We start from the raw sequence: 24,965 nt of genomic DNA, 5'->3' as shown, positions 1-24,965 counted from the left end.
CCATAAATTGTTTGTAATAAAATTATTAAATATCTACTAAATTAATTTTCATTGCTTCAAATTTTTTGTTTTTATGTGTGTAAATAGAATTTTTAATTTTTTTTAATTCTAAAAATTAAAAAAACTGACTTTATTTAATGAGAATTATTTTGTCACATTACAGTAGTATAAATCTCTTCATTACAACTGACAACTGTACAAATACTTGAAATGATGGTTGAACGACCGGTTTTCGTTGATAAACTATTGAATAATTTATAAAATTATGCAATTTAACACCTTTGACTTTCTTCCGGTTTAATGAGTTTATTTTTATACAGTATTACGCTGATTCAATTTTTCTATTTATAATTTTATACTGCAAAATTTTGTTTATTGTTTTTTTTAATTTTTAAATTTATATAAATAATTTATTAAAGATTATTTGATTAATAATTTATTAATAATCACAGAAACACAATACTATATAAACCATTAATAATAATACTAATAATAATTAATTATAAATACACTCTGTAAATAAGCTGTGTAAAAAGTTATTTAATTTAATGAGGATAATAATGAAATGTTGATAGTCAAGAGCTAAATGTTTATAAAAAAAAAATAAATAAAAAAAAATGTTTTAACGTATAGAGTACTTGAATTACTTTATCTGAACACTCATAGATATGCACTAATTTTGTATTTTATAAATATTTCTTCATAAAATTCTGCTCAAAATATTTCTAATAATTAGAGCAGTAAATTTATAATTTATAATTTATAGTTTGTAAGCATTGCGAATCATGAGATCGAAGTATGCGTCGTGATCAATACTAGCACTTATTGCGCTGTAATAATTCATAAATTCTTCCATTGTAACCTGCGAAATAATTAAATAACCGAATATTTAATTATTTATATTTAAAACACAAAAGAAGAAACATTAAGATACTTACAATGTCGTCTTTGGTGCTCTCTTGCTCGAAATTTCCTAAAAATTTATTCAAAATGCTCTCCTCGTTCTCTTCACCGCTTATATATCTCGGATGACATTTGACATTGTAAACCCCGCGGAGATCAGCGACTGTTATCTCACCGTCACCAGTCTTATCGAGTTTTTGAAACGCCTGCTCTACTAGTTTTATTCGGCTCTCAGACATCGGAGGCTGTAATGTTTATCATTAGTTTCAATTTCTTTATCAACTTTTTACTTAACTTTAGAATAACAAATTTTATAAAAATTTTAATAGTTCAAATTTTTTTTTTTTAATTTATAATTATAGATAAAAAAATTACAATAAAATTATAAAAATTAAGTTAGCCGACATCTAAATATTTTTTAGAATTTTTTTTATTGAAAAAAAAAAAAAAAAAAAAAAAAAAAATTAAAAACAAATTTTCATTCGTAAAAAACTTGAAAAACTGTAAGTGCAATTTTTAAAAATTATTTTTTAATAAATGAAAAAAAATTTTTAAATTTTTAAACATTGGTGTTACGTTCTCGTAAATTTTAAATTTATTTAAAGTTTTATAAATCTATTTTAAAAATTATTAAATAATTATTTAAATTATTTAATTATTATCCGAGGTATTTCGTAACCGAAATACCTCGAGATAACAGATTTCTAGAACGTCAACGCAGCGTAGTAGACTAAACAGTCTACGTTGTGGGTTTTGGACTGCGTTGATGTTCACATAGGGTAACCTGAGATGCAACGTCGCTAAAAATTCTTATAAAACTTATTGTAATTATTATAACAGATACATTCTGTCTCCAGACTTCCTCTGGAACAGTCAGTCCGAGGACTTAGCAGAGGAGCAATCTCTGCTGGTCCGAGGCTGAACCTGCCAATTCCTTATTAATAAATACTTCTTTTTTAATTGTCAATCGATTAAAATGGGTACTTATTAAAACCTTCACCCAGGGTTGAGAACGCTTCCATCTGGAAGCGTTCCACCCTGGTTCCTTTACCTCGAGCGCTAGCCAGCGTTCGGGTATCCTATCCAAAAATATCCTAACTATTACCTCCAGGGTAAGAGCGCTTATTAGCTGTTCTCACCCTGGTGAAATCGCCCAGAGCGCTAGCTAGCGTTCAGGCACTCTACCCATTATCTATCTGTAGGCAGGTACAACAAAAGTAAAATATAAAATATATATTATAAATAAATTAAAAATGTGAATTATTAAAATATATATAAAAAGTACTTCGTGGAGGAATCAGTGGCATGACCCACCTGGAGTCTATCGACTTTCTAACGAGGTCAAAATCTGGACATTTAAATAAATTAATTAAATTTAAAAATTAATTACACCCAAAATTTGGGAACGTAACAATTGGCTAATTTAAATATTATTAAAATTAGCCGACGTTCAATAATTTTTGTATTTTTTTCAGCAATTTAATCGCAAGTAAAAAAATATTTCAAAAATATTTTATGCATAATTTTTTTAATTTTTTTTTTTAACTTTTTTGTAATAAAAAATATTTAAAAAATTTTCAGATGTCGGCTAATTTAATTTTTATAATAAAAATACCTTGGATCTCTATTTAATTATAGCAATATAAATTTTATATTTATTAGATTACTTTTTGCTCAATTATTCTATCGATTTTTATTTACGTGCAAAACTTCACGGTCAAATAAATAAAATTATTGATTTGCGTAAAAAGAAATAGCAATTTATTAAATTATTAATTAATAACTGTGAAATTATCAGAAACTTAAATATTTTTAGATTTTATTTAAGAAATAAATTAATTTCAAAATAATGCATTTATGATTTTTAAAAATTTCTTTTTCTAAATTGATTTGTGATAAAAATGAAGAAATATCTTTAAATTTATCTACAACTATTATCAATAAAAACCTTACTCTAATAGCAGTGATAAACTCAGTCAAATCAATAGTCCCACTTTCATCAGTATCTAGCTTAGAAATAATTTCATTGACTTCTTCTTCCTCAAATTCAAAGCCCATAGCTTCGAACCCTTCAATCAATTCTTCTTTGCTCAGCTGTTTGTTCCCATCCTCATCCATGCGCCGAAATATCCTAAATAAATAAATACACACATCATTCGACAAATAAAATTACCAGTAATTATTTATTTAAAGAAAAATAATTAAAAAAAAAAATACCTCGCAAGTCCAAGGATTCCCCCAGCTCCCCTGGCCAAACAAAGCAGCCGAAGTTTGTCGATCGCGTCTTCGGCAGTATGCAGGGCCCTTTGGGCCTTGTTGATCATCTCTGCCTCCTGTCTCGTCGTCGCGCTCACCGGTCTATTAGACATTATCTAGGTAAAATAAACAGTAATTATAATTGTCATAGTTTCAATTAGTAAATCAATCAATACGAGCAAAATTTTAATCAGTTGTCATAAATCTCAAGCTTCATGATACTTTACTTCTCGATAATATCGCAGCCTGAATTTATAACTAAACTTTACTATCTAAATAAAGATAATCGTGAAGATAGGTTCAACATACTGGACTAAATATAAGTTATCGTGTTAATAAATGAGACCGTAATGTCATATAATAAAACAAAACATTGTATTTTTTTTTTTATTACTATAAAACAAAGTAAAATTAAGCAAATATGTAAACTTTTGATGAAAATTAAATTAAATGACATCTAAAAATCTTTAAATAAAAAAAAATTATTATTAAAAATTAAAAAACCAATTTTTAATGAAAAATTTCAAGTTGTGTTTCTAAATTTTTTTTTTTTCAAACCTAGAAAACTTTTTTTTAAGAAGAAATTTTTATTTCTTCAGCTAAGAAATAAAATTATTAAAAATTTCCAAATTAATTTTTTGTCACAAAAATCTTTATTTCTTTCATAAGAAATTTTTTCTCTCAGTGTACACGGAAAGAACAAAATGACACTGAATATCATCCCAGATTATACTGAGTGAAAAAAAATTTCAGATAGTAGCTAGTATAATCCAGATTACAATGAGTATAATCCAGATATCACCCAGTATAATCTGGATTATATTAGCTACTATCTGAAATTTTTTTTCACCACAGATATCACTGAGTATAATCTGTGATGATATCCAGTGTCATCTTGTTCTTTCCATGTACTTTAAAAAAATAATTACAAAAAAATAAAAAAAAAATTTAATTATTAAAAAACTTCAAAAACTATAAGTGCAATTTTTTAAAAATATTATTTAGTTCTAATTTAATAATTAAAAAAAAATTAAAAACGTCGGCTAACTTTAGTATTATAAAGTTTAGATGTTTGTACTTTGTTATAATTCTAAAGTATATATTTATGTTTCAGGTTGTCATCGACCGGAGTGTCACTACATCACATATGATATCCATTAGTGAGCGAAGCTATGAGGGCATAATAGTAAAGTTTACGTGTGCATAAATAATCCCCGGCGATCGATCAACTTATTGTCAATTATTAACGAATTTTGGGCTTATACTTCTGTACAAACTTAAATGTGCCCTCTTTTTACAAAAATATTTATTCATCGTCATGTTATGTCAGTTATTCATGTACCGACAAACATGTATGTGTTATAACTACCCCAGGATTTTGTTGTAAATGACTGTGTAAAGCTTTTTACTTCGCACTTGCGGCATGTTATTATTTTATGAATCGTTATTAGGTTGTAAGTATTATAATGATTCATACAATTAATTAAAGCCTTTTTTTACGCTTCGCTTATTAAAACTTTCTTTTCTCTACAACTAATTGAAGCGTGATTAAAACTAAGGCATTTTATACAATTGAAAGTATTAGACTTTAAATCTTTAAATTATAATTTTTTTTATTTAATAAAATTTGTTTTTAAATTTGAAATTTTTTATTAAAAATAATAAATATTTGTCTAATACTTTCATTATTAAAATAATTACTAAAAAATGATCTATCAACTTTCAAAGCTTTGAAATTTTTTTAATATACAAACCTCGGTTAGCGAAAAATTGTTGAGCGTTGAAAATAAAAATTAAAAATATCAATTTGAATTGTTAAATTAGAATAATAATCAATTATTTTTATAAATTAATTATTGATTATTTTAAAAATTTTATTATTGAAGAAAACTCACCGAAATCTCCGTCGAAACAGTTTGATAGAAGTTAGGAAAAATAATTAAATGGAAAAATAAGTTTGTAAATTTTATAAAAAATAATTATTTATCGCAGGATAAGATACCGCCGATTGTAAAGAGGATAACGAGGATACGGTGAAGTAACCGGATGGAAGGTGACAATGTAACTAACGTATGCTTGTGAATAAAAAGGTAGAGCACCTTCGTGCCCACACTGCCTAGCTTTACGTATATATTTATTTTGTTATTGGTACTAGTACTATTATATTACTATTACTCTTACTAATACTGGTGCAAGTACATTTGTAACAAGGTAGGCAGACAATTTACCTGTACTATAGTAAAATATATATGCTAAAACTAAATAAATTCAAAGCTAACACATCACATTGACATATAGCAGCAAACTTATGTCGGACAATGTCGTGTGATCCTCTTATGTAGTTCACATACGTTCATTTATTTTTCTACTTATTCTATCAATTGATTTTGTTTAATAAAGTCAAGTTAACTCTTCAGGGTTATTCTATTTCTTCTTTAATTTTATTTTTAGTCCAATTTTTTAAATTATTTTTATTATATTTTTCAAATTTTCAAAATAGCGGGAAAAATAATCGATTTTGTTTTTTTTGGATAGATTTTATTGAAGCGCACATGCAATAAATATAATATTTTATTTATTTTTTTGAATACTAAGAAGAAAATTTCATTTTAAAATGAAATACTTTATTTTCAAGATCTGAAGAAATAATTAAATAAATTTTTTCCATTAATCAATAATGAAAATTTTTTTAATTTTCAATGAAATTTAATAATTGGATCATTTTATCAATTCTTTTTTTTTTTTTTTTTTATAAAATTCAATTATTTTTAATTACTCATAAATCATTTTTAGTATTTTAATTAAAAAATTTTCGGAGTTACTCCATTTCTTCTCTATTTTAATTTTAAGTCCGATTTTTTTTTTTTATTTTTTAGATTTTCAAAAACGCTGTGAAAAAAATTGATCAAGTGTTTTTTGATAGATTTCATTGAAACGTTTTGAGAATAAATTTATATTTTATTAATCTTCTTTAATATTGAGAAGAAAATTTAATTTTAAAATTAAATATTTAATTTTTGAAATCTGAAGAAATAATTAAATAAATTTTTTTCATTAATCAATTAAAATTGTAATAAAATTTAATAACTAAATAAATTTATTAAATTTAATTATTTACAAATAATTTGTGAAGTTTAAATTATAAAAATTTTTAAAATAAAAAATTGCTATCATCAAATAATAAATTTGCAAGATATTTTACCGACAATTGATAACTAATTATTAAAAAGTGTTTTTTAATAATAAATAAAAAAATTAAAATTTCTAAAAAATAAAAAAAGGATAAAAAAATATTTTGATTAAAAAAAAACATCTGAATAGTAAAATAAACAAATTTGAAGACAAATCGTAAAGAGAGATGAAAGAAAAATAATCGACTTAAACCAATGATCGCTCGACATTTGTAGAAGGTAGCCACAATTCGAGTTCCGATTGGCAGAAGATCGCTGCGTGGTCACCGGTGATTGGTCAGGCTCGCCGAGGTGGCATTCTCACCGGGCTCTTGGGCGATATTGTACGAGAGATAAAAAAGATCAAACAAGCAACAACCACAGGACATTTAACATTCAACTTGACACGCATTCAACGTGGACTTGAGGTTTCAGTCACTCCTAGCATTCCAATAATTTTATTTTATTTAGTAAACTTTAATTAATTTTATTTCGTCGGTCCAGTGATTATTGGCCACGATGAAAAAGTTTATTTATTTCGGTCTGGCAATTTTGCTGCTCATCGGTAAGTTTCATGTTTTTTTTTTTTTTTTTTTTTTTTAATTCTTAAGCACCTGATTGTATTAAATTAATTTTAATTACTCCACGCATAAACTTTAATCATAATTATTTTAATTTTTTAATTAAATTTATCCAGGTACCGTGAGAAGCGAAGATGATGTCGATGATGTTGATGAAGAGGTTGGAACTGTTGACAGAGACTTTGGATCAAGTCGGGAAGCTTCTAGAACCGGTAATTATTTATTTAATAATTAATAATTTTAAAATCAGCTGATGTTTAAAAATTTTTCATTTTTTTTTAATAATTAAATTACAAGTAAAAAAATTAAAATCAATTTAGCCGATGTTTGATAATTTTTTTAATAAATAAATTGTGGCAAAAAAAATTGACACTTAGAAATTAAAAAAAATTAAAAATGCAATTTTGGAAAAAATTTATTTGTTAATTAAAATTAAAAAATGTTCAAGTGATTGCTAATTTTAATGAAAATTAATTTACCAGAAATTTGATAATTTTTTGAACAAATTAATTATGGCAAAAAAAATTAGAAAATAATTGACATGTAGAAATTTCCAAAAATTGAAAATGTAATTTTTTAAAAATAATTTTTCGTAATAAATTTATTTATTAAATAAAATTAAAAAATGGTCAAGTGACTGATATCTACAGAGCAATTTAACAAAAGTTATTCAACAAAGCAAAATTTTATTTATATATAATTCACAAGCCGCGGTATTCACATAGTTGCTAGTTAATAATTAATAAAATAACCAAAAATAAAATAATCAATAAGTTTTAAATTTTTAAATAGATCCACGACTTAATAAAATTTATTTTTAAAATATTAAAAATAAATTATTTCAAAAGCTAATTACCAAAATTTCAATTTCAGATGACGAAGTTGTTAAACGAGAAGCCGAGGCGATAAAAATCGACGGTCTAAACGCGGCTCAAATCCAAGAGCTGCGTGAGCGAGCTGAGAAATTCACCTTCGAGACTGAAGTGAACCGAATGATGAAGCTGATCATCAACTCTCTTTACAAGAACAAGGAAATATTCTTGCGAGAATTGATCTCCAATGCCTCTGACGCCCTGGACAAGATTCGTTTCTTGTCGCTGACGGACAAGAGCGTGTTGGAAACCAACCCGGAGCTGTCCATAAGAATAAAAGCCGACCTGGACAACAAGATCCTGAGTATCACGGACTCTGGAGTCGGAATGACTAAAACTGACTTGATCAACAACCTGGGTACGATCGCCAAGTCCGGTACCGCAGAGTTCCTCGGCAAGATGCAGGACTCCGGAAACCCGCAGGACATGAACGACATGATCGGGCAGTTCGGAGTCGGATTCTACTCCGGGTTCCTCGTCGCCAACAAAATCGTAGTCACCACCAAGCACAACGACGACCAGCAGTACATCTGGGAGTCGGACAGCGCCAGCTACAGTATCGTCGAGGACCCCCGAGGTGACACTCTGAAACGTGGAACGACCGTCAGTCTTCACTTGAAGGAAGAAGCTCTGGACTTCTTGCAGCAAGACACCATAAAATCCTTGATCAAGAAGTACTCTCAGTTCATCAACTTCCCGATCTACCTCTGGGCCAGCAAGACCATCCAGGTCGAGGAGGAAGACGACACCGAGGCTCCGAAAGAAGACGAGCCCGAGAAGGACAAGACTGAGGACGAAGACGATGCAGCTGTCGAGGAAGCCGCGGAGGAGTCCGAGAAGAAGACCAAGAAGATTGACAAAACTGTGTGGGACTGGGAACGCATGAACGATTCCAAGCCCATCTGGACCCTCAAACCCTCTGATGTTCCTGAAGAAGACTACGTCGAGTTCTACAAGTCTCTGACCAAAGACACCCAGGAGCCGCTGTCCAAGATCCACTTTGTCGCTGAGGGCGAGGTTACCTTCAAGGCTCTCCTATTTATTCCCAAGGTCCAGCCCGGCGACAGTTTCAGTCGCTACGGTACCAAAGCCGACAATATTAAATTATTCGTCCGCAGAGTCTTCATCACCGACAAGATCAACGACATGATGCCAAACTACTTGTCATTTATCCGCGGTATTGTTGACAGCGACGACCTGCCCCTCAATGTTTCTCGCGAGGACCTCCAGCAGCACAAACTCATCAAGGTAATCAAGAAGAAACTTATCAGGAAAGTGTTGGACATGATCAAGAAAATCCCCAAGGAAGAGTACGACTCGTTCTGGAAGGAGTACAGCACAAACGTTAAATTAGGAATCCTTGAAGACTCACAGAACAGAGCTAGGCTGTCGAAGCTCTTGTTGTTCAAGTCCTCGAGCATGAGCAACCTGACGACGCTCAATGACTATGTCTCGCGCATGAAGCCCAACCAGAAGGCTATCTACTATATCGCCGGAGCCAGCGAAGACGAGGTCAAGAAGTCTCCGTTTGTCGAGCGCTTGATTAAAAAAGGATTCGAAGTTTTGTACCTGACTGAGGCTGTAGACGAGCATGTGATCTCTGCCCTGCCTTCCTTCGACGGCAAGAAGTTCCAGAACGTCGCCAAGGAAGGGTTCACCCTCAATGACAGTAAGAAGGCGCAAGAGCGCATGGAGGAACTGAAGACCACCTTCGAGCCGCTGACCAAGTGGCTGGGAGACGTTCTTTCCGAGTTCATCAACAAAGCACAGATTTCTGAACGACTTACAGACTCACCCTGCGCCCTGGTGGCCAGCATGTTCGGCTGGACCGGTAACATGGAACGACTCGCCATTTCTAACGCTCATCAGAAGGCTGATGATCCCCAGAAGTCCTACTACTTGAACCAGAAGAAAACTCTCGAGATCAACCCGACACATCTTCTCATCAGGGAGCTCCTCAAGAGGGTAGAGGCCGATGTTGAAGACGCCACTGCCAAGGAAATGGCTATTCTTATGTTCAAGACTGCCACTCTCAGGTCTGGGTACATGTTGAGGGAAACTGCCAGCTTCGCTGCTAGTGTTGAGCAGCTGATGAAGAAGTCCCTCGGCATTCCGCTCGACGAGCTGCCAGAGGAAGAGGAAGAAGATGATGAACCTCTGGAAAATGTCACTGACAGTGCTCAGGATGTTGATGCTGATGATGAAGAGCCCAGAGAGGACGAACATGATGAGCTCTAGATTTTTAAGCTGGTTATTTTTTATCATCTTTTTTGAAACCGCTGAGACTGATTTTATTCGCGGTTTTTTTCACAAACTTTCACAAAGTGTTTATTTATTGATGATGTGAAATTAAGTACACCCCTTTTTTTATTTTTTAGTTAATGATAATTATTAAATAAGGCAAAAGACCCAGTTATTGACACTTGCAATTTTTATTTTAATTAAAAAAAAAAAAATCCAACTCCAATAAATTAATAAATTATAAATTTTTAGATAATTGGTTTTTTGAGAACATTTTATTTTTTTAATTCGATTAAAATTGCAAGTGTCAGTAACTGGGTCTTTTACTTTAATTTAGAATTTTTTTAACATTGAGAAGAAATAAAAAAAAAAAAAAAAAATTGAGTGGAAAGATTATTTTACTTGATTGATGGATGAAAGTAAATGCAAAATATTACAATTAAACTTCATAAAATCATCCTAGTCGTAATAAAATCAGTTAATCATTTTTTAAATATTTTTTATCACTTGTATTTAAATCATTGAAGTTACTTACAATAAGTTTTAATAAAAATAAATTTATATTTATAAAACCATGAATTTGTAAAAAAATTAAAAACAAACCGAGTCTAAGTAATAAAAGATTATTATTATTTCCGTTCTTCCGTTTGTTTTCGTACTGTAGGAAAGAAGAGTATTGTTTATGTCAATATTCTACATGATAAATGTATTTGTATAATAAAATTATTACTAAAAATGACTTACAGCGTTATCTATTTAAATAACCAGATGTCTAAATAATCTTATAATTTTTTTTTAAGCTCTGTTTATTTTAATACGCAGCTTGAGATTAAATCTTCAATACAGAGTACACCAGACAAATCAACCTTTGACTCTGATAATAAATTTTTAGTAAAATTTAATAAATAACTTATTTTGTTTGGTACAATTACTATTGTAAATATAATTCAATTGTTCACTTTATAAGTTACTTCACAGTCGGATTAATAATTTAATAAAATGTATAAAATAGGTAAGTGAATAATAAATAAATAAATTGTAAAAATTATTATTTATTGGAATCGAAAATTTTTTTTTACAAATAATACAAAAAGAATGATTAAATATTGATCCAAAATGATTTAATTACATAACTTTATTAATTATTATCCTAGTTGGCATGTCTTAGTATAACGAGTGTATTAAACTTAACAGAAATAATATTCGTTACTTTGTGGGTATTGATGTTGAGCTTATGGCAGTAACACAGCTTCCAGAATCTAGAATTTTTGGAACTCGTTGGATGGATTACGAATTTTTCAACACTAGAACAATAAATGACAACATTAATTACATTGAAAAGCCTAAAAAAAATATTTTAATGGCACACTGGTTCCGCAATGGTGTGTATTTTTAAAAAAATTACAAAATTTTATTTTTTATTTTTTTTTATTAGCTGAAAAAATTAATTCTAGATTTGTTTTAATAAAAATCTTCAATGGTTCTTAGAGGCTGAAATTCAACGACACTATTCAAGTATTTGGCTGTTAGTACCAATTGGTTCAATATTTATCACTGCATTAGTTATTTTATTAATGGTAATTATTAATTGAACAATTATCCGAATAATTTTGCCAATTCAAACCTGAACAGTCATTTAGAGTAATAAATAAAATTTTTATAGGTATTGTTCAATCGATGCCCACGATTTATAGCTTCAACAGTAACAGGAATATTTGGAATAATAATAATATTCATCATTCTCATCGCTGTTAATCAGCAAGCTGTCTATGTTTAGAATAAAAATTACTGATTAATGTAGTTGTACTTACTGTTATTACTCGATTGAACTTTAAATCTAACCATATCGTTGGATACTCGAACCACAGTGTCAATATAACATTCTAATTTATTACTTAAATTCTCGTGGCTCTGTAATAAAAAAATTATTTGTCTTTATTTATGTTAACAATAAAAATTTTTATTTTGTATTTAAAAAAAATAAATTACCTCGATATAAGTAGGATCTTCTTTGCTAGCATGCTCCAATTCCAACAACAAAACTTCCAAAGTATTAAAAGGTAACCAAACTGCTGGTCCAGACATAACTAATGGACTTTCAAGCCCAAAATATTCTTTTCCTTCTCCTAAGACTGCGTTTATATAATCAACAGCAAGATCAGTAGCTTCCAACAATCTTCCGGAGTTCAATATCAGTCTTAGTAACTCTGCAGCGTTGCGTTTCTGAAAAAAAATTCAATTAATTAATTAATTATTTAAAAATAAAAATTCAATAAAAATAAAAAATAAAAAATTAAATAAAAATTAAACATGACTTACTTTATAAGAAGCAACCAGCCACTGTGGTAAGAAAGCTTCATGCTGAAGAATTTTCTTCGCTACACCCTTATGAAGCTCACTGCTGTCCTCCTTCTCATGCTCTAGAGTCAATTTTTCCAACAAGCGCCACGCAATGTCAGCAACATTAGAGCCATACCCCGGAATATCAATTACATCGTTCAAAACGAGCCAGTCCCAAGCGTTGGGGTCCTCGTGCTCGCTCAGTCTCAAGCTTTGGCCCGCCAAGTTCTCCAAAACTGAAGTTTTGGAAATTTCAAACTTATCACACAAATTAAGCGCTACTGTATACAGCCCTACATTCGACAGCAAGACTATCAGCTCTCCAGCGTCTGCTTGAGCGATGGTATGCATCTCCGACCTAAATTTAGAGAGTTTCAATCTTGCATCAACTAGGTAGTATTCGTTCCGAATGTCCTTGAGCTCCAGAACTTCAACCATTTTCTTGATTTTATAATGCAGCACCTTTAATAAAAATTTTAATAATTTTCTTTGTTAATAAAAAAAATAATAAATAAAATAAAAAAATAAAAATACCTCTTTTCCGCAGAAGCTGCGCTTTTTCTTCGGATTTACTTCATCTGGGTAAGTCTGATCGACAACTGGCTTGACAATCCACCTGTAATTTTTGCTCACCAAATTGAGAGCGTTGATACACGCCAGCAAGCACTGAGCTTGCCTGGTGATAATCTGTACAGAATGTGACTCCTGGCTCAGCCGCATCGCTTGTTCATACATCACCGAAGCAGCTTTTCTGACGTTATTTTTCTCAATATGAAAGCTGTAGAGAAAATTGTAGTAATTATTCTCCATGAGGTCAACACTTCTTGCCCTGCCGACCACTATTCTCTCCAGCTCTTCGTACATGTCAACATAAGGAAAAGAAACCAAGTCAATCAGCTTTTTCCTCTCGAACAAGGTCACCACTAGTTGCCTCAAGCAGTCTGAGCGCCTCGCAGCATCTGGGTTCGAGTTCAAGCAATGGTACGCCTCTTTATGATGTCCCAGATGCAAATGCTGGGTGAATATTATAGAGTGAAGTGTCGGTAAGTTCGCGTTGTCCTTTTCCGCGATGGTGATCGCCGTTTCTGCGAGCTCGATTATGTACTTGGAGGGCCCGTGCTGCTCGAATAGTTCAATGGTCTTCAGGTAGTATTGGACCAACGCGTTGCTGTCTGAACCTGGAGCTGCGTCTAGAAGAATACTCGCCAGGAATTTGTCAGTAAGAATTCCGTTGGAGGCTCGTAAAAATTGGTCACAAGCTTTGTTGGTTTCTCCGAGCTCCAGAAGCGAGACTGCGAGGATAAACTTCCTGGAGGCGCTGTTCCACTCGCACCAGGTGCTTAACAAGCGAACGTAGTCTTGGACCAGGTTAAACTGGCAACTGGACAGCAGCCATTCGGGGAAGACAAAGTTCCCACAGAGCGGGGAGATCAGCTGGCTGATCAGAGTCACGTGGGTGAGCATTCCGAAGTGCCAGGGGACCAAGGTTGAAGCATCGAGTTCCATGTTGTTCGCCATCAAGGTATAGGCGTGTTTCGCACCGGAACTTTGGATAAACAGCTCCAATAAAGACGTCGAACGCTGGTGCCTGCTGGTCACACGTCCTTCGTTCAGTTTCAGAGTTTGAAGACGCTGGATACTTGTTTCCAGGAGTGTCTGTCTTGATTGTAAATTTATTGTCGACTCGCAGATCCAGTTCATAACAAAGTATGCTTGAGTTAAAACGACAGTGCGTGGTGCTAAGGATGATTTTATTTCATGGAGAATTCTGGAAATGGAGACTTCTGGTCTAGCGAGGATTATCTGCTGGAGAAGCAGCAAATTCCGGCAAATTGTGAAGCGCAATTGGGTAATTTGTGACACGGACACTGATACAGTTGAAATTCCGAGCTGACTGCCAAAGAGATGGCTGACAGTGAGAAGCATTCGCGAGGTTTCCGGTTCCGAGTCGAGTTTAAGTTTTTCAGGCTGAACTGTGTCGTAAGTCAGAGCTTCGAGCAGCATCTCCATGGCGTTAGCTGGGTCACGGACGTTTTCTAGTTTGTTGTACAAGTCCAACTGGAAGTCGTAGTCGGCCAGCGGGTCGTCCGGGTCGGTTAGCAGTCGTGAGAACAATTCTTCTACAACAATGTCAGGGCTTTTGAGGTATGAAAGCTCGCATTGGAAGTTGCTTTTAGTTTCTTCAGACAGCTGCTCTTCTAGCATCACTACAGCTTCCATCAACTCAATTAAATCCTGGCAGGTGTCTTCATCTTGGGAAAATATCGCAATGGTTTTGAATCTCGAAGCGTAAGATTTCTCGTTAGAAAGCATCAGATGCTCGAGCGCCTCCATGGGACGAAGAAGAGAGAAAAATGACTTCTTCAGCAGCACCACTCCGTAGACAGTAGGTAGCAGAAGAATTCCAACTGGCCTACTGTCATTTACGTGGTACTGAATCACGCAGGAGTAAAATTTTGACCAGCAGCGGTTTGCGATTTCTAGATAATCTTCATCAGTTAATTCGTAGTCCATCACCTCGGCTTGAATTTCCGCTTCGACGGCCATACAAACTCGCTCTTTTAAAAGCGCAGGTGATAAAGTCATGTCAGACATGAAATTCGACCGTCGATAGATGTTGAGAGCCCTGGTGATGTCTGAAAGAGAGAATTGACCTGGATGAAAAATGTAACTGAGGTAAGCTTGGCTGGGATCAGTCCCAGGGTCGGTGACAATGTAGTCGCGGTCAGGAATAGATTCCAAGATCGCTGTTTCCCACTCGGAAGTCACTTGGGCGCCACTGAGAGGCAACTGGGCGTGAGTCACTGCGACTGTGTCCAGGTCGGTGGTCCTCCAGGCTGCCCAGAGCCGAGTTGGAGTGAATGCAAAATCCACTAGGTGCTGGTCTGGAGGGAAAAGAGTGCAGACTCTGATAAACTTGAACAGTCCTGCGTCTTGAACTGGCCTGAGGATGCTGAACTCGCAGCCGTAATTGAATTTCAAGTAAGTTCCCAGGTAGAGTTCATTGTCAGAAGATCCAAGGATTTTTCTGAGCATATGTCCGTGAGCTCCTTGGCCTACTTGGCTGTCGGCAGAAACCTCGGTTACGGCGACACACTGGGCCTTGTTGCAAGACCACATTCGAACGTTCCCCTCGCGACAGAGCGCGAAGAGGTAGGTGTCGTCTCCACAGGGATGAATCACAAGAGACATGGCTACCATTCCCTCGGTATTTCGACCTCGGAAGGCTGTAGCGATCCCGCTGAGAAACCGTGGCATTATAGAATCCTGTTTGAGCTCGCTGGTGTGGACTAGGCCTGTTGCTCCATCCAGACGCAACAAGAGTATCGTTCCTGTGTTGTACGCCAGGGCAAATAAAGCTTCCTCGTGGTCTAAAGTCAACCATGATGCTGCTGCGTGAGGTACTGGCGCGTTTGTTGTACCTATATTTGATATCACGTGGAATGAGTGAGGGTCCCGGGCTACTTGGGCAGATGCTTCGCTGAAGATTGATTGAATTGTCAAATCTGGATGAGATACCAGCAGGTGTTCCTTGAATAATAACAAAATTAATATTAATAATAATCGATGTCAAAATGTATGTGGATACTCAAATGAAAGCTCTTGATGAGTGTAACATCGGGATGAACTTATATCTTAAAAAACGTCAATAGTTAAAAAAGAACAGTGCAATTTAACAAAAGTCATTAACTTAATGAAAAAAAATTTTATTTATTTACAATTCACAAGTCACGTCAGTCATAGTGACTGCAAGGTTGTTAGTAATAATAATAATAATAATAATAATAATAATAATAATTATTATTATTATTATTATTATTATTATTATTATAATTGTATATTAGAAAAATAAGAGAATAATACTTACTTGTTTGTGAATTTTATCAGGATGCGGAAATGTCAATTTGTGAATACTCGAAACAGTAGCAACGAGTATCACCACAGAATTAACAGTCTCATGTATTGAAATCCCGTCAAGTATCGGAGTGTCGGTAAACTTATACCGTATTTTGCAATTTATTAAATTGATGTCAAAGCTGTGCTCAACCAGCTCCAAAATGTCATGGCTTATTCGCCAATAAATAAACCGGTTCCGTGTGTAATACTTGTAATTGTCTCGATATGAATAACCGCTTGCACGTTCAGGTACATTTATGTCCTGGAGAGTACTTTGGCTTCCACCTAAAATTTTAAAACAATAAATTAATTATTTTATAAATTTACAGAAATTTTTTATCACATTAAATTTGTTAGTTAATTACTGATCAAATTTATAAATAATTAGTAAAAAAAATGTTTATAGTATAAATAAATAACTGTAATTACTAAAACTAGGTTATGTAAATTTTTTTTACCGGTATTTAAAATAATTTCCTTCCAATTTTCGGGTTGCGTTTGATCGGGGACGACTTCCCGGTATCCAAGCGGAAATTCGATCATTTTTAAACAATTTTAATTAACTTGTTTTCACAATTATTTACTACTACAATAAATTAGTTTAAAAAACACAACTACTGTACATTTTGAGCGGGCAACCGCACAAAGTTATCCCTCTCTTTCTTTTATCGAATCAGTTGACCAGCTGCCATTTTGATTTTCTCTTTTAATTTAAAACTATTGACAAAGATGGCGCTGCAGAATTAAGCCGCCTCCACAGAACTATTTAAAATCAAAAGGATAACGACCAACGAATAACCGTCGTCGTAAAAGTTCACGCATTTCTTTGATTTATTTGTTTTTAACACGAATTACTTATTTATTGTCTTGTAAAAAAAATTATCAATCGTTGGAATTGGTTTTATTAATTGTTTTATCTAAAAATCATGGAGGCGAGGAGAAACATCGAACGTGGAACCCGTAAGTTGCGAACTTAACCTCAACCTTATTCTCATGTTTTTTGTTTATTTATTTTACATGCGGAATTATGATTGTTAGACCGCTATTTTTTATTTACTTTTTACAACTTATTGATTTTTTAACTATTTTATTTCCTTGACATATTCTATTTTTTTATGATATTAAAGTTAGCAGTCTCTTAATAATTTTTAATTTATTTAATAAAAAAATTTTTTTTTTTAAATTGTATTTTTAATTTTTTTGCAATAATTTATTTGTCATTTAAATTCTGAAAATTACAAAAAGAATGCTAAATTAATTTTCATGTTTTTTTTAATTAGATAAAAATATTAATAAAATTTCATGGCACTAAAATCAACAGACATCAAAGTTAGCCATCAGCTGTTGATTTTTAAAATTTTTTTAATAAACAAATTATGGTAAAAAAATGATAAAAAAAATTGACATGTAAAAATAAAAAATAAAAATATAATTCTAATAACCTTTGAAAAAATTGTAATGAATTTAAACAAAACAAATGATCCATGATATTTAATCACAAATAATAAACGATGCAATTATATTACTGTTTAACAACTTCGATACCAGTTATCAATTACAAATCACTGAAATTAATGAATATTGATTGATAAAACCATCAAAGTAAATATATCAATAATTAATAATAAATAAAAAATTATTTCAGACTTGACACGACATAAATACGAAGACTCGTTTGTATCCGACGAAGAAATATCCCAGAATTTAAAAGACACCCGATTTTTCACAAGCTCCAGCGATTTAGAGTCCTCGAAGCAGGAGCGGGATAACTACTACGCCCTGAAGTACCCGGGCTTAGCGAGGCTGGAAGAAACTTGCCGAGAAATAGAAGCCGAGAACAAAGCAAAGGCCGATCTACTGGAGCCAAGAATAGACGTCAGTTCTCACAAATCAGAAACCTCTTATTACAGCAGTCAGTCAACGTACCAAGCAAATTCGTCAGCGATCCAGAGCGCTGAGGAGTCCTTTATGTCCAGGTCCTTCGAGATCATCAACAATCTGCTCAATAAAAACATAAATGACACTGTAACGACAGCTTCTTCATACGCCGACGCGATGGGGTGTCTAAACAATCCGCATGATTCGTGGTTGCACCCGGACTCGAGTGCAAACACTTCTTTGCTGGAGATAAAAGAGGTCTTGCATCAGCTGGGTAATGTCCGAGTAAGAAGCCTTGAATCAAGTTCCAGCAGCAATGGACGACAGTCGTACTTAGATCGTCTGACGAAATCCTTCGAGAAATTACCGAGCGACTTCAAAGAGCAGTTGAAGACAATCCTCGAGGAGACTCAGCTGAACGGCCACGATGAGTCTATCAGTGCTTTCAGAGACTTGGTGCTACAAGTAATCGGCAAGACTCGGGATCTCCAGGATGAAACTATACCTTTCACAAACGACCAGACTATTTTTAAAGAGACTCCAGAAGTTTCACCATCGGTTGAGCCAAGTGACGAAGGAAACTTATCCAAGACTCCGATGAACAACACACGGAACAAAAAGGTCTACAGAAAAACTCCGATTGACCTGATGAAGAGCTCAGCGTATGCTAACACCCCTCTTCGTATCACTGCGTTGACCCGTGGGATGGAAACTCCTAAATCTGATACTAAATCTCCAAAGCTTTTTGGATCAGGAAGAGATTTCAATGAGTCTTCTTTTACCTTCCATGAAAGACAATGTTTAGGGGATGATATACCGAAGAGTCCCAAGCCGATGCCTGAGTTGACGGAAGAGCAGAAGAAATTATTAGAAGAGTGTCGTCAAAAAGAATTGGCGTTAGCGTCAGTGTCTCCTTACTCAGTGAAAGATTCTAAAAATGAATCCAGGGAATTTGAGGACAGTGATAGCCCTTTTCTGACGCCAGATTCTTTAAATGCTCGCGGGAGAGCTTCCAGCAATTTGTACGACTCGCTCGATGACTGGGATATCGAGAAGGAGATGGCCGAGCGTGACAAACGGCTCGCAGAAACTGAGATGACGATTAAAAATATTGTTGAAGACAAAATAGCCGGGTCTTATTCTACTGAATTTTTGAATGTTGTTAATACTTACTTTGATGTGTCTAACAGCAGCAGGTTGAAGAGCGGGGACGGTCTTTATGATTCAGGAGTTGAGACAGCTATTAGAAGCAGAAGAACTGACAAATTGTCCAGCAGTGATGATTCCCTGGACTCGAGAATGGGCAACGTCACGCTGAGGAAACTATCTAACAGTTCTATTAAAAAACCAACTAGATCTAAATCTTGTAAATCACCGGAGACGAATTCGAGGTATAAAGCGACTCCAAGGGCTGGTTTAGTAAGAAATAAATCGCCGAGCTCCAAGCGGGTTCCTGTTACACCTAGGTCGACCCCTCGTGTGCTCCAAAGAACAATCTCGGCTCCAGTCACTCCTCGAGTCGTTTCTGCTAGGAAAAATATTTTCAATAAATTTACTCCTAGCAAAGTGTCGTCGGCTCTGTCTGCTGTTGCTACTAAATCAGCGAGCAAGACTTCGAAGCTGTTCAAAGTTCCGGCTAACCCACCCATGATTACGGTGACTCTCAACACGCCAACATCTGCCAGTAAAAATTTCTCGGCGTTCAAGAGTCCAGCTAGGGTTGAGTGCGGAGGGAAATATTTCTGTACCCCGGGCAAAGCTCCTCCGAAGGAGAAGAGGATTTTTTTCCCGACACCTGCGAAGAAAAACACACCTAATAATATTTATCCGAGTTCCTCTGATGTTAGGAGTCCAGTTGCTGATTATATAAGAGGGGGCAGAGATGCTATTACTATTAAAACTATTCCCAAATTGCAAAATGAATATCTTCTTTCTAAAGAAGAAGTGCTTAATTATAAGGTATTTATTTTTACTATTATTTATTTTATTTATTTATAATTGCTAGTTTTTTAATTATTTTAATAATAAATTAATTTTTTTTTCAGCCAAAAAAAATTAACAATGAAAATAATCCACCGAATTTTGAGTTCAATTTTCCGAGTGCTGTTTACCAGTCGAAAAAACAAGTCCAAGAGGTAAATTATTATTTTTTATTATAATTTTATCTTTTAATCTCTTATCAATCAAATGAAATGATTATAAATGTAAATAATTTAATTGAACAACATCTCAGTTTATTACATTTCACAACTTCTATTTATTCGTAAACAAATTAAATTAAATAAAAAATATTTTTAGTTTGATGCGAGTCCAATTACACCCCAGGGTTCACGAGTTAAAAAATTGGTCGCTAAAAAAGACAGCCGAGCTGTAATAAAGCATCGTAAGTTTTTTAAAAAAAATTAATTTTTTTTATTTATTAAATTTTTAAAATGTCTAAATAAATATATTTATTGTTGCTGGGCTTATACAATAGCTGGAACGGCAATCATTCCAAACAGCGATCTGCAAAACACATCAGTGCGCATTAAAACCGTGGCAGAAAAAAGAACCGCCATTACACCTCGGTCTAGAGATCAAATTTTCAGAACAAAATAACCCGGTTTAATTATTACGCATATATTTACTTTAAAATTATCAAAATTGCCGATTTTTATTTATGGATAGCTAGATCTGACTAAATTTAAATTAATTCGATTTATTTATTAGTCGTAGTAAATAATTTTATTTTATATATTAGGGTTTTGATATGGTTGATTTTATTTAACCGAGGGATTATTATACAGATGTTAAAAAAAATATATATATATATTTTAATATTTAAAAGATAGACGCAGTATTAATTTAAATGAGAATTTTAAATGCATACTTTAATATATGACTCATAAAAATAGTTTTTCAAACATTCGGAGTAATTAGTGCATACGGTTGATAATAATAATAATTTGTTTTACAAAAAAAAATATCAAACAGTCGGCAGTTTCAATAGTAAAAAAATGTACAATACTTGAATAGATAAAATAAAAAAGAATCCGAAAGTTCTATAGCCTTGACTTGACAATTGTTTGTTTTTACAATCTGAAATGATTCATTATTATCATTTATATTTATCAATATAAATATAATAGTGATAAATAATATGTTAACCGGTAAATTTCTCGAATTGTTGCACACGGTTCCCTTTTTTTTCGTTTGAAATTCGATTTAACCCAATAGCGGCTTGTTTTGAGCAACGATTAAATACGTGACCAATAGGCTACTAGAAATTTCCTCGATAAGTTTGTTGTATACGGCACACAGCATCTCGACTCCGTTGCACACGTTCAGGAGATAATTCTTACTAATACGTGGCATCTATACTACGGGCAGTGAAGACGTGGGTAAGTCGCACTTCATGAGTGGAGGGGCCTGATCAATAAATTCAAAGCGCAGGAACGTAAAACGACACACTTCTCAGACTATTCAGTGAGTAACTACTACTTGTCTAAGTGAATTTATATTTTTAAAAATAATCAAGATGCCAGGTCCATGTGGAGACAAATGCAAAGGTAAGTTTTTTATTTTTATTTATTTAATTAATAATTACTAATTTTTTTTTTTTTTAATATTTAATAGTATTTTTAAATGTCTAAATTAATTTAACGAAGAATTTTAATTTTTTATTTTATTGCTTATTTGAAAAAAAAATTTGTTCATCAATAAGAAAATTTATAATAGCTTTTTTTTTCTATGGAATGTTTGTTATTTATTGATGATTTTATAAACATTTTATTGTCCGTACGTCGCAATAGAGTTATGGAATTTCAATACCGGTCGAGTTAATAAGAACTTAATCACTCAATAATTCCAGGAATTTTATTTCTTATATTTATAAATTTGTTTATTTAATAATTACTTTTTTTTTTTAATTTAAAAATCAATTTTATCATAAAAAAATTTTATTTTAATTTTTTTAAATAAGTCAATAGTATTTTAAATCAAGAATAATTTTTTTTTTATTTCAGACAAATGCCAGGGATCATGCAATTGCGGTAGTGACTGCAAATGCTGTGAGAGTGGAGGTAATAATTATTTACTAAACTAATAAAAATAAATTCGAATACGTTTAAGTATGTCGAAGGAATTATATTATTCAATGACTGTAATATATCACGGCAAAAAACTAGTTTAAAATATAATGAAGGGTGAAGGTTTGTAACATGACAAAGTAGATTTTTATTTCTCGTTACGAGTCAATGACCGTCGTGGTATGAACCTTGAGAACAATTCTCACAGTAGACCCCGTATAATTAACAGTCATGCCGAGGAAAAGTTTTTCTTCAAATGGACTCGGGATAGTTACTGATATTTATTTAAATTTACAGATAAATGCGGCTGCAAATCCGGAGGCTCCTGCAAGTGCAGCCCCTGCAACTGCAAGTGAACGGCCAATCCACAAAATGATTCTTGTTGCTGAAAAATTTCAAGATTTCCATTAGGGACCTATCAGTTTAATTCATCTCAACTGGATTTATTTAATTATATTTAAATGATTGCACTTTATTTATTCGGATTATTTTTTCACAATTTATTATGTTCTAAAACTCCTAAAAGTTTATTTAAATAAATTATTTGAAATTTAAAATCGCATTTTGTTTATTTAAGAAATTTAACATTTTTCTTAGGATTAATTAAAAAAAAAATTATTGTTATAATTAATTTTCTTAATGAATGTTATTTAATTTTATATATTTCTTTTTTAAGTATATTAAGTAAATAAATAAATAAATTATAAATAATAGATAAAACTATGAAAAATCATTTAAAAATTGATTCGAGAAATTTATTAAAATATTTTTCAAATTTATTTATTTTCTGTTGATAGTAAATAAATCCTATCAAGTGAATTTTTCTCACCTACAGTTAGTAAGTTATCAACAAAGTAGACTGATAAGGTGGACCTCGACATATGTAAAATTTTCAGCCATCTTATGGTCATTTAGGAGCCATCTTCTCGTTACTCAGTCGTCTCTTCAGTAAAAAAATTTAATTTTTTATTTCCGTAAAAAATCAGCGTTTAAATCCGACAAAAATCTGCTTTTTAGTTGAAAAAAAAAGAGAAGCTTTAAATTAAAAAAAAATTTTTTTCATATTGTTTTAAAACATACAGAACTGCAAATTTTATCACAAGTACTCAGTACAAAATCAATATTTAGGGAGATTAGCGAAACTATTTATATCAATACAAACGTATGTTTATATGATAAATTATTGGAGTAGTACGAGAATACTTAGTGATAAGCACAGGCGCTTGTAATTGATATTCTTGTTATAAGCTTTGAAAGGTCACTCGAGCTTGCAAATTGAAACTTGTTAAGAGTTTTGACCTCGGACCAATATATATTCAATACATTAAAACAATTCCATGTATCTCACATTTCTTCCGATCTCTGTTAAACTATAAGGTAAAAGACCCAGTTATTTACACTGGCCTAATTATTGACACGTGAAATTTTATTCTAATTAAAAAAATACAATTTTTTTTAAAAAATCAATTTTTGAAATTTAAAACTCAAAAAATTATCTATATTATTAAAAAAATTTTTACCAATAGTCAATTTATAATGACAAGTATTTAAACTGCATTCGAAAATGCTCTACCTCTAGATGCATAATTAAGAAATGGCTTTGTTTCTTGAGAGCTATTGAAATTTTTAAAGATATAAGCTCATCTTGATGTTACACTCATCGAGATCTTTTATTTGAGTACCCACATCAATTTTTCATATATTTATATATATTATATATACATGTATATATGAAAAATATATGAAAATGCTTGTGGGTACTCAAATGAAAGCTCTTAATGAGTGTAACATCAGAATGAGCTTATATCTTTAAAAACGTCAACTGTTAAGAAAGTACAGTGCAATTTAACAAAATAATTGTTCTGTAAATGCAATAAATTATTATATTTTTATCAATGCTAAAATTTTCACCATGAGTATCGTTTGTTTAAACCGGCTTTAACCGCAGCGAGTTGAAGAACAAAAAATCATTAATTTCAAGCTCAAATCAGTAATGTAATCCAATTCGCAGCGGAACGATGTCACGATTAATTTACAGGAAATATCTGGCGAAAACTAATTATTTGGAGGAAGCTTTACGTGTTACAAAACACACTAGAGTACAGTACAGTGATTTATCTTCAATCCATTTTCTTGCTTTAATTTTTTTTTTGTTTTTACAGAATTTATTTTTGTAGAACAATGTACCAAAACTTTATAATATATTTTTACTATTATTACTCGAAAATATGCGGCTAGAATTATCCACTTAATTGAGTTTTTATAACTATTTCCAGCGAGGTCAATTTTTTTTTTAAATTTCTTTTTTTCTTTTGACTTTTTTAATTGGTTCCGTGTTAACAGAAATAAAAATTATCTCAGGTACTCTGGAAATTAATTTAAAAAATTTCAGCCTCTTAATTTCATAACGTTTCTTAAATTAAAAACTAAAACAATTGCATTAAAAAAAATGGCTTTCAGACTCGGAAAATCATTATGCTCGTAAACGTGACTGCATAAAGGGAAGTGCTGGTTACAAAGCTGAGCGGTAATGCAACTCTTGAAAAACGTTTCTTTTCTCGACATTGAGTACAGTATAAGCTCAACGTAGCCTAGAAAAATAATTATCCTTTTAAAATTTCAAATTATTGCTATTGTCATTCTCATATACATGCTAAATACTTTGACCGCAATCCAAATGTTTTTCGGATTTGACTACTCTGTGAATTCAAAGTTTTGAACCCTAAATTACCATCCTTTGAATAACAAACGGGCGAAAGT

At 32.3% G+C, this 24,965-nt stretch overlaps 5 protein-coding genes and 1 long non-coding RNA gene across 9 annotated transcripts; 4 read left to right on the top strand and 2 right to left on the bottom strand.

Annotated features, from left to right (window-relative positions):
• Positions 1-438: 438 nt before the first annotated feature.
• Positions 439-7,824, bottom strand: LOC141535440 (calcyphosin-like protein). Of its 3 annotated transcripts, XM_074255364.1 has the most exons (6): positions 7,767-7,824; positions 7,031-7,113; positions 3,121-3,275; positions 2,857-3,034; positions 939-1,148; positions 439-862 (listed from the first exon to the last, which is right to left on the bottom strand). In XM_074255364.1, exons 3-6 carry the CDS (start codon positions 3,270-3,272, stop codon positions 761-763), a joined length of 642 nt encoding a protein of 213 aa, XP_074111465.1. In that variant the 5' UTR covers positions 3,273-3,275; positions 7,031-7,113; positions 7,767-7,824; the 3' UTR covers positions 439-760. The 3 variants fall into 3 exon arrangements, with proteins under 3 accessions (XP_074111465.1, XP_074111466.1, XP_074111464.1); XM_074255365.1 differs by lacking the exons at positions 7,031-7,113; positions 7,767-7,824 and adding an exon at positions 4,914-5,027; XM_074255363.1 differs by lacking the exons at positions 7,031-7,113; positions 7,767-7,824 and adding an exon at positions 5,055-5,206 and having other exon boundaries at positions 441-862.
• LOC141535443 (uncharacterized) lies at positions 1,169-5,288 on the top strand. Of its 2 annotated transcripts, none has more exons than XR_012480592.1 (3): positions 1,169-1,406; positions 4,274-4,613; positions 5,152-5,288. It is a non-coding gene; the product is annotated as an uncharacterized LOC141535443 (long non-coding RNA). The 2 variants fall into 2 exon arrangements; XR_012480591.1 differs by lacking the exon at positions 1,169-1,406 and adding an exon at positions 3,141-3,279.
• Gp93 (heat shock protein 90 Gp93) lies at positions 6,687-10,374 on the top strand. The gene is made up of 3 exons (XM_074255362.1): positions 6,687-6,894; positions 7,027-7,122; positions 7,784-10,374. Exons 1-3 carry the CDS (start codon positions 6,849-6,851, stop codon positions 10,018-10,020), a joined length of 2,379 nt encoding a protein of 792 aa, XP_074111463.1. The 5' UTR covers positions 6,687-6,848; the 3' UTR covers positions 10,021-10,374.
• Positions 10,375-11,220: 846 nt separating this feature from the next.
• On the bottom strand, positions 11,221-16,913 carry Nup160 (nuclear pore complex protein Nup160). The gene is made up of 7 exons (XM_074255361.1): positions 16,719-16,913; positions 16,232-16,545; positions 12,898-15,894; positions 12,343-12,825; positions 12,013-12,246; positions 11,835-11,934; positions 11,221-11,327 (listed from the first exon to the last, which is right to left on the bottom strand). Exons 1-7 carry the CDS (start codon positions 16,801-16,803, stop codon positions 11,311-11,313), a joined length of 4,230 nt encoding a protein of 1,409 aa, XP_074111462.1. The 5' UTR covers positions 16,804-16,913; the 3' UTR covers positions 11,221-11,310.
• On the top strand, positions 11,258-11,828 carry LOC141535442 (uncharacterized). The gene is made up of 3 exons (XM_074255366.1): positions 11,258-11,405; positions 11,512-11,600; positions 11,687-11,828. The coding sequence occupies exons 1-3, from the start codon at positions 11,258-11,260 to the stop codon at positions 11,798-11,800; spliced, it is 351 nt and encodes a 116-aa protein (XP_074111467.1). The 3' UTR covers positions 11,801-11,828.
• A 118-nt stretch (positions 16,914-17,031) lies between the features above and the next one.
• Positions 17,032-22,762, top strand: LOC141534730 (uncharacterized). The gene is made up of 7 exons (XM_074254271.1): positions 17,032-17,220; positions 17,906-20,097; positions 20,184-20,273; positions 20,437-20,521; positions 20,615-21,686; positions 22,143-22,199; positions 22,503-22,762. The coding sequence occupies exons 1-5, from the start codon at positions 17,187-17,189 to the stop codon at positions 20,734-20,736; spliced, it is 2,523 nt and encodes an 840-aa protein (XP_074110372.1). The 5' UTR covers positions 17,032-17,186; the 3' UTR covers positions 20,737-21,686; positions 22,143-22,199; positions 22,503-22,762.
• Positions 22,763-24,965: the final 2,203 nt, after the last annotated feature.

This window comes from Cotesia typhae, unplaced genomic scaffold (genome assembly GCF_013202065.1).
Source record: "Cotesia typhae breed Kobodo isofemale line unplaced genomic scaffold, CoteBio_Ctyphae scaffold_13, whole genome shotgun sequence".
Taxonomy (NCBI): Eukaryota; Metazoa; Arthropoda; class Insecta; order Hymenoptera; family Braconidae; genus Cotesia; species Cotesia typhae.
This window is presented reverse-complemented; position numbering and strand designations above follow the sequence as displayed.